Consider the following 13,337-nt stretch of genomic DNA (forward strand, 5'->3'; position numbering starts at 1 on the left):
GGGAATTTGGGGTGGAAATGAGCCTGGAATAGATCCCCAGTAGGATCACGGCTTGTGCTTGTAATGGTGAAGGAGAAACCAGCTGGGAAAAGCAGAAAAGTGACAAAACCCAGCCTTTATTCCCGAGGAAAAAACAAGGAGGGTGACACAAACCCAACCTCCCGCTGTGGTGCTGCACTGGACAACCCCAACCCGCCTGACCCGGCCCTTCCTCCCTCGGGGGTGCTGAGAACCGCGGGCGGGCACCTCGGTCAGCTCCACGTTGGCGGGATCGCCCAGGACGGAGCCGTCGGGCTGTTTGTAGCCGGCGTAGCGGATCAGCTGCGCGTTCCAGATGCGGAAGTCGTGCTTGCTGTCCGTGCGCTGCGGGAAGATGGTGATGGCGGATCTGGAAGGGAAAGGCAGTGCTGGGGTGAGTGCTGGGAGTGGTGAAATGCTGGAGGGAAAAGGTGCTGCCACCGCCAGCTCTGGGTGTGCCCCGAGTGAGTCCCAAGGAGTTGTCACGCTGGAGGATGTCGTGGCTCTGGAATTTGGGGTGTTCCCCGCTCCTGGCTGCTAACGGGGGGTTTCAGACGGTTCTGGAGAGCAGTCTGAGCTCTGTGTCAGATGCAGAATATAGGAACGGGGAAATAATGGGAAAATCTTCCCTCTGAGGTCCCACAGGCAGCAAGAAGAGAGAGATTTGGGCCAGCAGGACTCCTCCAGCCCAGGTCAGGCCCCTCTAACACTTCCCAGGATTGCTCTTGGCTGTTGGGCCCAGCCCCAACCCCAGCAGGGCCCAGAGCTGGGGCTCTCCACTCATCCAGAGGCCCCCGGATTCAAACCCTGGTGACTCCCTGGTGGCTCACCTGAGGTTCCCCTTGTTGGTGGCGTACTTGATGTGGTTGCAGATGTAATTGAACATCCCGTGGGCCGTGGTGCAGTCCCGGGCATCGAACACCTGAAACAGGGAAGCAGCTGTGGGGATGTTCCAGCTCCTCAGGCAGAGCCAGGCAGAGGAAACACGGCACACAGAGAACTCCAGGCACCACCGTGGCTTCTCAGGGATCTAAAGCTCCGTAATTATGTGTTCCCTGCCTTTGGAACACGTGGATGTCTAATCCAGCTGCCCCTTTTTCTTTGGAGAGGTGACTCATCTGCTGCTCAGGCAAAAACCTCCTCATTCCCGTGCTCCCAACCTGCTGCTGTTCCTGCCTTATCCCCCAACAATTAAGGATTCTGCTCTGCTTCTCTTGTAGATCAGCACTCAAGCTGGAACAGGGCAGGTGTCGGTCACGTCTGAGGGACAGGGAATCATGGAATCATGGAATCATGGAATGGTTTGGCTTGGGACTTTCAAAGAACATCTCATTCCACCCCTGCCAATGGCAGGGACACCTTCCACAGGTTGCTCCAATCCCCATCCAGCCTGGCCTTGGGCACTTCCAGGGATGGGGCATCCATGAAAGCATTGGGAAATCAGGAAGAGGGATTAACAGAAGTGGCTGTGCCCATTCCCTGTGTGAAGCAGCCACAGGAACGGCTCAGCAGCACTGGATTTGTTCCAGGTTACACGAGGGGAGGACATCTCTGTACCAAGAGATTCCCCAGGGATCACTGATTTCCAATCCTGCTCTGTGTTTCCCTTGCCAAAAGGGCCCTGAGCCAAATCCCCTCCTGCTGGATCTCAGTACTGAGGCCAAACGTGTCCTGCTGCCTCTCTCCAGGTGGAACAACAGGTTTGGAGGCAGCAGGAAAGATGTTGGAGCAGGACCTGATTTTGGAAAATGTCACCTGGAGCAGCAGCTTCCTTCAGACACAGCCATCTCATCTCCCATCCCACAGCCACCTCTCCAGCTCCTGCTGACACCCCAAAGCTGCTGAGGGGAGCTGTGTGTGCTGAACGCCTGCCCCTGGAGCTCTGCTGTGCTTCCCAGCTGTTGGAGAGCAGGATTTGCCTCTCCAAAACCCCGGCACAGCCTTTGGCAGGAGCGCCCTGGGTGTTTCTGGTGGGATTGGTGCTCACCTGCAGCTTGGACCACTGGATCCTGCCCACGCAGCGCGCCGCGTTCCTCCAGGCGTGCTTGGCTCCGTAGATCAGCTCCGTGTCCCGCAGCTGGTAGGTGTCAGTGGCCTCAATCTCCTTGGTCACCTCCTCCAGCCTCTCCATGTGGGCCTTGGAGCCGGATCTGGGAAGGTTGGGAGCAGAGGAGAGGGAGGGTGAGGCAGGGAATGCTGCTGCTCTCCACCTGGAATACCTTGCTCCTACACACACAGGCAGGGATGGTGTGGATGGTTATCCCAGCTTTGGGATAACGGGTGAGCAAGGAGCAGGGGGAGAGGACAGTGACGTGAGCAGGGACACAACAAACACCGGGAATGAAACTCTGCTCGAGGAGCAGCTGCTGATGGAGCACCAGAGTCTCCCTGTGCTGGGAGTCACACGTGTGGGAGATGAGATCAGGGAATCATGGAATCATGGAATCATGGAATCACGGAATCATGGAATCATGGAATCATGGAATCATGGAATCATGGAATCATGGAATCATGGAATCATGGAACAGCCTAGGCTGGAAGGGACCTTAAAGCCCATCCCATTCCACCCCTGCCATGGGCAGGGACACTTCCACTGTCCCAGGCTGCTCCAAACCCCAACCAGCCTGGCCTTGGACACTGCCAGGGATCCAGGGGCAGCCCCAGCTGCTCTGGGCACCCTGTGCCAGGGCCTGCCCACCCTGCCAGGGAACAATTCCTGCCCAATATCCCATCCAGCCCTGTCCTCTGGCAGTGGGAAGCCATTCCCTGTGTCCTGTCCCTCCATCCCTTGCCTCAATTCTCTCTCCACATTTCTTTTCACCTCCTTCGGGCACTGTAAGGCCACAATTAGGTCACCCCAAAGCTTCTTCTCCAGGCTGAACAATCCCAACTCCCCCAGCCTTTCCTCCCAGCAGAGCTGCTCCATCCCTCTGACCATCCTGGTGCCTCCTCTCCAGCAGCTCCAGGTCCTTCCTGTGCCAGGCCCAGGGTGACACGTGGGACAGTGGCAGCCCCGGGCTGTGGGCTCCTGCAGGCAGCGCTCACCTCTTTATGGAGGAGTAGTACTGGTCAATGAAGTCCTTGGCCAGGAGCAGCAGCTCCTCCTTGGTCCTGGTGTCCTCTGACTTGCGGATGTGGGGGCTGGGGGTCATCACGGAGCCCATGCAGATCTGCTCGGTGCACGCCGTGGCCTGAGGGGACAGAGGGAACAGGGACGTTCTGGTCACCCCAGCTGGGCTGGGGCATCAGAGGTCACCTCCACGGAGGGCGGTGGTGTCGGACAAGCAGGGACATTCCCAGCTGGGTGGGGACAGTGACACAGCCAGGCCATGTGCAGTCACCTCTTGTCCCTCCTGACTGGAGAGATGGGATTCCCACCCAGCTCGGCATGAAGTCAAATGCTTTTCCTTGTTTATCCCAGGTGGATTTCCACCCCCCTCTGCTTATTTCAGCAGAGATTTGAAATTCAAACCCTGCTGGAGACAGGACTGAATTCCTCCACTTCCACATTCCCGGGTAAATCCATCTGGGAAACGGCACCATCCGCTCAACGACGCTCAGGGAATTTTGGCCAGTCCTAGCAGCTGTGCTCACCATGGCAGTTTTGAGGTGCAGGGTGTCGTGGAGCACGGATCCCGTCTCCCAGTTCTTGATTTTCACGAAGCGGGGGCACTTGGAGGGGCTCCCGTTGTGGGTGTTCCTGGTCGGGGACTGGCGCCCGGACGGCGGCGGCTGGAAAACAGGGAATACCCAGCACAAGGTCAGAACTCATCAGCAAAGTACAGGAAAAAGGTCCCATCAACCCAGGGTTGTGTGTGTGGGTGTTTAAATTCCAGCAATGACGCAGCCAGGAGCGTTATCCCAATATTTGGCATTATTTGGGATCCCTCCATGGAGCAGCCAGCTCACAGTGGAGTTCAGAAGTCGTGTCTGGTTATGGGACAGCCAAACCTGTGGAAAATGATGGGATAAAAACAGAGGTGGAAGTGACCTGGGGAATGTCATGCTCAGGTTTCCCAGAGGAAGACTCTCCTCCAAAATCTGTGGGATGTTTCTTTCCAAGGAGCATCACCTGCTCAGGCTCTGCAGGCGCCAAGCAACGCAGAGCTGAGAGCTGAGCATCCCTCTGAGCAAGCCAAAGGCACAGCTCCTTTGATATTAATGCTGGAAAGACTGTAGGAATGAGGATGGATGAATTATCCGAGTGTGGATATCGGGAGTGGCTGGATTTCTGCAGCCTCGGCTCCCTGACACTCTGCCTTGGATAAGATGGGCTCATCCAGCTCTCCTTGAGTTCTGTGCCAGCACGGGGAGAGCCTCAGCCAGCACAGAGCTTGTGAGGAGAAGAACTGCTTACAGGTGCTTCTCTTTGCACATTTTCACAGATAAAATCGCAATTTTCTGCTGTGGCCCTTACTCACGCTGAGCACTGGAAGCCTGAAGAGCCATCCTGGTGTGCCAGTGGGGACAGGGAGCCTGCAGTGGCTGTGTCTCCTGGGAATCAGACCTTACACCGGGATGTAATTCCATCCCTGGAACCACGGCGCTGCTGCTGCCGCTCTCCCGGGGACATCTGAGAGTGTCCTGGCCAAAGCTGCTTGGGTTTGGTGCCACTTCAAGGCTCTGGGCTTGGGCTGGGTCTGTCCCTTCCTACAGGAATCCTGGGGCTGCTGTCCCTGTTGAATCAATCTGGTTTTCTTGAAGCTGGCGCTGCCTTCACCCTCCTTTCCGGGGGTCCTGGGCTCTTGTTGGGGAGGGGCAGCAGCAGCACAAATCCAGCCTGGAACAAAGAGCCAGGGAGAAGCTCCTGGTTCAGGAGGGAGAGCAGCAGGAGCCACAGGGATGACAAAGCAGCTGAGGCTCCAGGTCTGACTTGTTCCTGCTCCAGCAGGGATTGCTCTGCTTTCCCAGAGCTCAGAGAGATCAGTGGTGCCTGATTCCGGGGCCGATGCCTGCCTGAGCTGACACCTTTGCACTGCTGGCCAGACTTCTTGCTCAGTTTTTGTTTTTACCATAATCTCCAGAGTTTTTTGTATTTTTTTCCCCTGGAAAACAGGGATTTTGAGCAGCCTGAGGCTCGCAGTGTAATGCCACGCTCTGAAAACATATTCTGGGAACCAGGGACAGAGGCTGGAGGGGAAGGCAGAGATTTACAGCCTGAATGCTCAGCAGGACCTTCTTTAGTCCTTGCAGTTTCCAAAAGCTGCTCCCTGCACCCCCTCAGGCTGTGCTGCCGTGGATCTCTGACATTCCTCATGTCACAAATCCCATGGTTTTCCCAAGGAGTGTGTCAAAGTCTACCCCTTGAAGCCAGATGTCCACGCACCACATCTCAGCCTCCCCTTCGCATGCTGCAGAAGCCAAATAAAAATCCTCATGTAGAGCCCAACCCCAGCAGTAAATAAAAGGAATAAAAATAAATCAATAAAATAATACAATAATAAAATAAAATAAAATAAAATAAAATAAAATAAAATAAAATAAAATAAAATAAAATAAAATAAAATAAAATAAAATAAAATAAAATAAAATAAAATAAGATATAAAATAAAATAAAATAAAATAAAATAAAATAAAATAAAATAAAATAAAATAAAATAAAATAAAATAAAATAAAATAAAATAAAATAAAATAAAATAAAATAAAATAAAATAAAATAAAATAAAATAAGTAAATAAAAGGTAATAAAAAGTAAATAATCTCAATGTAGTCCTGGAAAAAGCACTATTTTTAAGCTCTTTTTTTTTCAGTTTTGAGGAATCCAACCTGAATCATGGCAGTGGCAGCTCCTGGTCATTTTTCCCCCCCCCGGATTGTTTTACTCTCCCAAGAGAATAAAATCATTCTTTAATCACCAACAGCATCCTGTGCTCCCTGACCCACCCTGAGGACCAAAGGAGACAATCTGCCACCTTCCCTCTGAGCCTGATTGCTCAGAGCAGCTCTCTGAGATGGGCAAAACGTGCTGAGAACAGCTCAGAAATGCCACCAAAACCAATCCTCACCTGCAGCTCCACCTGCCAGACAGCAGCCGGGAGCACCAGGCAGGGAGTGTTGATTGGATCCGGCACTTTTTAATCGGAGTTTTCATCTCCTGACAAGGTGTGCTGCTAAAATGCTCCTTGCTGGAGCAGGTGTGGCCCCAAAACGTGCTGGGAATGCGGATATGACAATGTCCCCATGCTCGGAGCAAAGGGGGGACGCTGCTGCAGTTCTGCCTCCAACCCCCCCTGAAGCTGCTCCCTTCCCCATTTGTCTTCTCCCCGCAGGAACCGGGCAGGCCGGGAATCTTGGAATCACGGAGTCGTTAAGGTTGGGAAAGATCTCCAAGGTGGTTGATCCCAATCTCTGAGTGAGCAGCAGGAGCAGAGCACTGAGAGTCATTTCTGGGGCACTTCCAGGAATTTGTGGGACCCCAGGAATCTGTTCCAGCCCCTGACAACCCTTGCTGGGAGAGGGCCAGGGAGCAGAGGATGCTGAACCCTGGGGACCAGCCAGGCTGGAGCAGAGGTGTCGCGTCTGACAACCACACCCTGGAGGAGACACAGAACCCAGAGGGAAGGAGCTGAGTGTTTGTGTGTGTGTGTCCCTTCTCTGACACCAAATATTCCCCGCTGCTCTGGCAGGGAGGCTGCGTGAGATCTTCCCATGTTTTAATCAGGCCGCTGGGATATCGGTGACTCAGGAGAGGGACAAGCCGAGACACAAGTGCTGCAGCCGGGGCACAAACAGCTCTCACCCAGGGTGGCTCCGGAGCTCTGTCTGCTCCTGCACTGCCCTTGGGGACAGAATGACAGCAGACATCCCCCGTTCTGGGCTCCCCAGGTCCCCAGGCTGCGGTGGCATCACCGGGCTGGCTGTGCCAGGGCAGCCAGGTTGTGGATTTATTTGAGTGCTGACATTTCCTTCCAGACTGCATCAGCTCCTTTGCCTCGGTACCGCTGCCAATGTCCCCAGAGAGATGCTCTGAGCTCTCCCCCCGAGAGCTGCTGGGGCACAGAGCTCTGAGCTGCTCACAAATCAGTCCCTGGGCACTCAGACAGGACCTGGAGCATCCTCAGGGTTAGGGCTGGGGGGACTGGGCTCCCTGGAAACCGGCGAGAAACGCGGTGTGGTTTTGTAAAAAAATAACAGAGGGATGGGGATCGATGCCCAGCGGGGCTTTCAGCACCTTATTACGAGCCTCAGTGAACATTCGCCACCTGGCCAAGCGAATCCACCCAACCCTGCTTCAAAAAACCAAGGAAAGTTCCCACTTGGCTTGACTTTCCCCTGTGTTAATAGTATTTATTGCTGCTTGAAAGAAGTTCAGCTGCCTTGACTGCACACAGCCCTGGGGAATGGCTGGGGGAGAGAAAAAAACCCACACTGCTTCCAGAAAAGCAGGCGTAAGGATTCGGGGATAAGAAGGATAAAAAGAAAGCTGTGCATCCAGTGGAAAAAAAAAAATATAAAGAGTTTAATAGCAGCTTAAGAGTGGCGGTTTTGGCAGCCCCAGCGCAGAGGGAAATTAAGCTCTGCACACAGAAGGTTCTAAAGTGCTTAGAGTAACAGACACGGACATGCACGGGGCTTAGCAAAGGAGGCAGAAGAGTTTTCCCAGAGCTGGGGCAAAGACAGAGCAGCGCTGAGCTGTCCCTGCCACGGGGCATCACCCCCGTGCTGGCACCTGGGGCTGCCTCCCTCCCCTGGCTGCTGCAGCTCGGGGCTGCTGTCACCCACCCCAGGGCTGGACAGGACACCTGGGCACCGTCCTGAGGTGAGGGAGGCTGGAAATGGATCCCAACTGCACCAGACCAGGCTGGTCCCAGCCCTGCAGCCTGCCCAGGGCTCTGTGTGGGGCATCAGCACCAGCTCAGAGAGTCCCGTGAGTCCCCCGTGGGTCCCTGGCACTGTGGGGCTGCAGAAGTGCATGGGAACATCATTCCATGCAGGATTCCCAGGAGAAATGCATCCAGACCTGGGACCCTGCACAGGAGGGTCCTGGAGCTGCTGGAGCCAGTCCAGAGGAGGCCACGGAGCTGCTCCAAGGGCTGGAGCCAGGCTGGGAGAGCTGGGGGTGCTCACCTGGAGAGGAGAAGCTCCAGGGATACCTCAGAGCCCCTTCCAGGGCCTAAAGGGGCTCCAGGAGAGCTGGAGAGGGACTGGGGACAAGGGATGGAGGGACAGGACACAGGGAATGACTTCCCACTGCCAGAGGGCAGGGCTGGATGGGATATTGGGCAGGAATTGTTCCCTGGCAGGGTGGGCAGGCCCTGGCACAGGGTGTCCAGAGCAGCTGTGGCTGCCCCTGGATCCCTGGCAGTGCCCAAGGCCAGGCTGGACAGGGGCTGGAGCAGCCTGGGACAGTGGGAGGTGTCCCTGCCATGGCAGGAGGTGATCTCCAGTCGGGTGCCCCAGGTCCTGCCCTGGATAATCCCATCAGGGGGATCCTTTTTCCCAAGCACTGGCAGAGCTCACGCACGTTGTGCTTTCCCCGAGGTGATCTTGGTGGCCTGGCAGGGTCTGCCTGACGTCTCTGGCTTCGCTACAAACGTGGAGTTAATCTCCTTTTGGCAAGGGAGCCTGAGAATTTACGGCGGTGGAGTGTGAGGAGATGAAAAGGCACCGTGGAACGCATTATCTGAAGTGCTCTATTGAATTACCATCAGATGAATCCAAACGACTTTAATGATGCAGCCTGGCCTTGTGCCACCAAAAGGGATCACATTCCCCAGGGAGGCCTCAGCGTCCTGGCTGGGCTCCCATCCCACGTCAGCCCTTGGATGAGGAGCATCATTCTCCAGTGACCTCCATTCCCTGCCTGAACCACAGCGACTCCAGCTCCTGGGATCCCAGCTCCATCACCTCCATCACCTCCAGCTTTTGGGATCAAGAACACCCGCTCCCTGCAGGTTCCCTGCGCTGTGAGAACCCCCCCAAAGCCACCCTTCCCATAAACATTGGGAATTTTGGTTTTCCCACCCAAAGCAGCCCCTGCCACAGCCTCTTACCTGCTCTGCTTCCGAGTAGGGGTTGTTCAGGACCACGGGGACGTTGCTCTTCCCCCACAGGTCCCCCAGGACACGATCGTTCTCCATCCCAGCTGGCAAAGCTTTCTGGGGATTGCTCTCCCCTTCCCTGAAACTGAAGGGTTAAAAACCATGTGTTTCCCTGGGTGCTGGGACCACGGGCACAGGTCCTGCTCCAGCTGCTTCCCACAGGAGCCAAAACTTGGCTGCTGCCCCATGGGAAGGAAGGAAAGGCTGAGCCTCGGCCAAGGCGCTGAATCAGCGAGGTGAGGACAACCCAAACGCAATGGAAATTCCACCTCAGGAAAGCCCTGTCCCCACGCTGGATCTACAGCAGAGCCTCCCCACCCCAAACCCCAGCTGGAACCCTGGGAAAAGCAGCAGGGAGATGGAGAAAGGAGGCTGGAAAAGCTCGTGGCAGACGGAGTTTGCAGAGCAGCTCGGTGTTCGTGAGCAGGGAAGAGGAAAATAAAACCCCAGAACAAACAGGAGGCTCCCAGGAGCTCTCTCTCCTCTTCCTGACCTTTCCAGACGCTGTGAGTGGAAGCGATTTCAGCCGAGGAAACTGCTGGATTGCCCTGGAATTGCTGGGGATGAGGGGAAGGCTGGGGAGCGAGGACATCCCAGCGCTGCCCCGGCCCGCGCGGTGACACCGGAGTAACTCGGGAGTAACTCGGGAGTAGCTCAGGTGTAACTCAGGTGTAACTCACGGCACCACACACGTTTTGGGGTGTGGGAGAGGCTCTGAAATGCCGCCCAGGGAGCAGCTGATGCCAAACTGAGCCACGTGAGCCCTCGCCAAGGAGAAAACCGAGGGGGTTTGGGGCCGTGACGTTCACAGGAGGCGGCTCCCGTGGCACCAGCGCAGGGAAGGGGCTCTCTGGGCTGGGCTGAGCAGGGCCACAGCCCAGGATGGGCACAGGCACGGAAGAAATGCCCTCTGGAACTGTTTTGCTCCTGCTGTCAGTCCTTAAAAGCCTTCCAGATGCCACTGAATCAATAATGAGGCTTCTCATTAACGGTGGCAGGGCTTGGGCACTGACCAAAGTAGGACACTTGCGCTCCAGGCACAAACCACACCAACAGGAGGCTCTTGGTTCCCTTGCAGGAAGACAAATAAATACAAATAAATTCGGTTTCACAGTCCTTGAACTCCTTTAGCTTAAGGAAAGGACTTCATTTAAAGAGCATTTTCCTGTCATTTTTCTGCTCTTACAGAGCCATGCTCAGCTGCCAAAATATTTCCCTGGGCTCTGGCCACCTTCCAGACGTTGGAAAGTGGCCGCCTTGGTGCAAGTGAGGAGGCACAGGTGCCTAAGGGCTGTTTTTCCTGGGATTTCTGGTGAAAGCTGTTCCCTGGTGACCTGGCTCCTCGGAGGGCGTGAAAAGGTTTCAATCAGATAAAAAACCGAGGAACCCCACCCGCAGCACCTCAGCCAAAGGCAACAGATCCCAATCTCTGCTGTGGGTAGTGGAGATCCACACAGATCCCGGAATCCACACGGATCCACACGGATCCACACAGATCCCAGGGACAGCCATGTGCAATCCCACCGTGCCCAATCCAAAGGGCAAGCTCAGGGTCTCCTGGCCAGTCTCCCTCCATCCCAGTAATCCCCAGCAGGGAATTAGCAGGATGAAACCTCAGCCAGTCTGGCTCTCCGAGCGGGGCCCAGCTGTTAAATCTGCTGGAGAACTCTCATTTCCACAGCTGCACATCCCTGTCCTCCTGCCCTGATCCCCACGGAGCCAGGGGACACCCAGCCAGGTCAGCACAGGGTCACCGAGCTCCTGGAGTCACCTCCAGTGTTCCTCACGAGGAGCAGCCCAAAACCGAGGCAGAAGAACTGAATCCATCAGGAACAGCCCTTGGCTCTCCTGGAACTCTGCACTCAGCAGGAGGAACCCACTGGAAATCCACGGGGAGAAGTTTGGGATCAGCCAGAGATCCCACAGGATGCTGCTCCCACAGAGGTGTCTGCAGGGCCACGAGGGAAGCTTGGAGAGGGATCCATCCATCGGCAGCAGCAGCCGGAGGCCTGGGAATGGGAATGTGGCATCTCATTGTGGGCACGGCAGCAAAGCCAAACGTGGAGAAATCCCAGCTGTCAAATCCAACTGGGAGTTCATTGGGGTGTTTTGGGATTTACAGGCCCTGTTCCTCGGCCTCGAGCAGCAGCTGGCAGCGAGGTGCCCCATCCTGAGGGACATCCAGGTGGGAATCACCTGCAGATCCCTGGCACGGCTGCGGGTGTGGCAGGAGCAGGATCCGTGCTGCTGCTCCCGATGGATTTCTGGCTGCGTGAGCACGGCAGGGAGGGGCTGACCCTGCAGGAAAAGCTGGAAAAAGCTCTGCTGGAAAAGCACAGCCAAGCGTGGCTGTGACAGAGCCATCAGGGTGAGCTGGGGGTGTTTCTGCTGCTGTGCCTGGCCAGGGGCTGCCCGGAGCCAGTGCAGACCTCCCCGGATGAGGCTGCCCAGAAGGATCCGGCTCTGTCTTTTTGGAGAGAGGCAGGGAGAGAAAAGCCCATTCAGAGCAGCCAGAGCCTCACCCCAGTCTGAGCACAGATGGGGGAATAAAAATAAAAACCATCAATTGCTTCATTTTACAAATATTTCCTGCCCCTCGCTTGTAAGGGCCTTGTTTGCGAGCTGGGACAGGAACAGGATTTTTGGGATGAGTTATTTTCCTCTCTTGCCGTGGCTGCTGCAGCCCCCAGAGGCACAGGGTGAGCTGGCACATCCCTGTGAGGATGTCACCCACAGCTGGAGCAGGACAGCACCGTGACAACCATTCCAAGAGGATTTTATCAACAGGAGAGCCCAAAGGGATGTTCTGGTGGGCACTGGGGAGGGCACAGCTCCCCCAGGGAGCCGGGCTGGACATCCCCAGGGATCTGCCTTGGGAGAGCCGCAGGGAGAGAGGAGCTGACTCCTCCTTTTTGAGATCTCCAGCCCAGGTTGGACACTGGGGCTTGGAGCAGCCTGGGACAGCAGGAGGTGTCCCTGCCCATGGCAGGGGTGGGACAGGATGAGCTTTAAGGTCTTTTCCAACCCAAACCATTCCATGAGATGTTTTTTTAATCCCCATTTCGATGTCTTTGAGGAGCTGGAAGCAATGCTGAAGATGGAGGCCGTTGGTTGGATGAATTATCCCAAAAGCCAGATCCAGGATCCAGGCATCCCTCTCTGACCACTCCCAGATCCACTGCACACTCAGCCAGATCTCTTGGATCCAGAGAGATCCAAACCCCTGTTTGAGGGGTTTCTCTGTTCCAAAAGCCAAATTGGATACTTTAAAAAGGAAAGAGGAATCCTGCCCTCCCCCACTGGTGGCAGGCAGGGCCCGGCATGCTGCCTCCCCTCGGAGAGAGCATCTGGCTGTTTGGAGAAATGAGAGGCACCACTGTTTTCTTTTGACTAATTTGATGATGTTGCAGTGCTCCGAGTGATGAGGCAGAAGGGAAGTTGCTGAGACAGCCCTTTTCAGAAATTTCTCCAAAGCTTTTCCAAAAAGAAATTAAAGGGGGGAGAAAAAAAAAAAAAGAGCAAAAGGGAAGTTTGTGTCAGTTTGTCACTCGGCTCCTTTGAATTTCCTTGGCAGAAGGATCTCTCTGGCTTCCCAGGCAGGGAGCAGAGACAGCCCTGGCTGCTGCCTCCCCAGTTTGGGTGGGTGGTGAGGATGGCAGCACCCACACCTGCGGTGACAGCTCTGGTGACGCTGATGGCATCACCCTGTGCTGTGACCAGGGACGGGATTCTTCCTTCCCGACCCTTCTCCTGGAAAACCTGGGGCAGCGAGAGAAATTCCTTCTTCTTACCCCATCCCCTGATTTTTCCTCCCCGGGAATGGCTCCGCTTGCAGTGCCTGGGGTCGGGATAAGCAGCTCCTGCCCCACCTTTCTTCTGCCCCGTGGAAATCCACATTCCAGAGGGGATGGAATCCTCAGAAATTAAAATTCCCGTGCTCCCTCCCCTGGGGCAGTTGGAAAAGGCGCTGGCTGGAGGCTGGAGGGCTCAGCAAGGTCTGGACAGCAGCAGGGGGAGAGGGATGGGCAGGAGAAGGGATTTGCAGGGCTGGAGGATGGAGCAGAGCCCAGGAAGGAAACGGGAATTTGGAAGAAGGAACAAGTCCAAAGGCCGGGATGCACTCCCGGTGTGCCCAGAACTGCAGGGTGATCCAAATGGGAGAGGGGATGTGGGTCAGCACAGAAAGAAGAGCACAAAAGCCTCGGGAAGAACCTGTGGAATGATCTGGAGAAGATCCCGCGGCCTCAGAAAGTCAGGAATGTGCCCAGCCCTGGGAT

The 13,337-nt window shown here is 55.5% G+C and overlaps 1 protein-coding gene across 2 annotated transcripts in view; it reads right to left on the reverse strand.

Moving 5' to 3' along the window:
• NOS1 (nitric oxide synthase 1) overlaps positions 1 to 13,337 on the reverse strand; it is a 73,407-nt gene that overhangs the window by 21,470 nt on the left and 38,600 nt on the right. For both annotated transcript variants that reach the window (XM_058851453.1, XM_058851452.1), the window contains exons 3-8: positions 9,013 to 9,145; positions 3,613 to 3,750; positions 3,064 to 3,209; positions 2,006 to 2,168; positions 849 to 940; positions 247 to 388 (exon numbers count right to left, since the gene is read on the reverse strand). In XM_058851453.1, the coding sequence (XP_058707436.1) occupies positions 247 to 388; positions 849 to 940; positions 2,006 to 2,168; positions 3,064 to 3,209; positions 3,613 to 3,750; positions 9,013 to 9,145 (814 nt within the window). The remainder of the gene's footprint in view (positions 1 to 246; positions 389 to 848; positions 941 to 2,005; positions 2,169 to 3,063; positions 3,210 to 3,612; positions 3,751 to 9,012; positions 9,146 to 13,337) is intronic.

Source organism: Poecile atricapillus, chromosome 16, assembly GCF_030490865.1.
Source record: "Poecile atricapillus isolate bPoeAtr1 chromosome 16, bPoeAtr1.hap1, whole genome shotgun sequence".
Classification (NCBI taxonomy): domain Eukaryota; kingdom Metazoa; phylum Chordata; class Aves; order Passeriformes; family Paridae; genus Poecile; species Poecile atricapillus.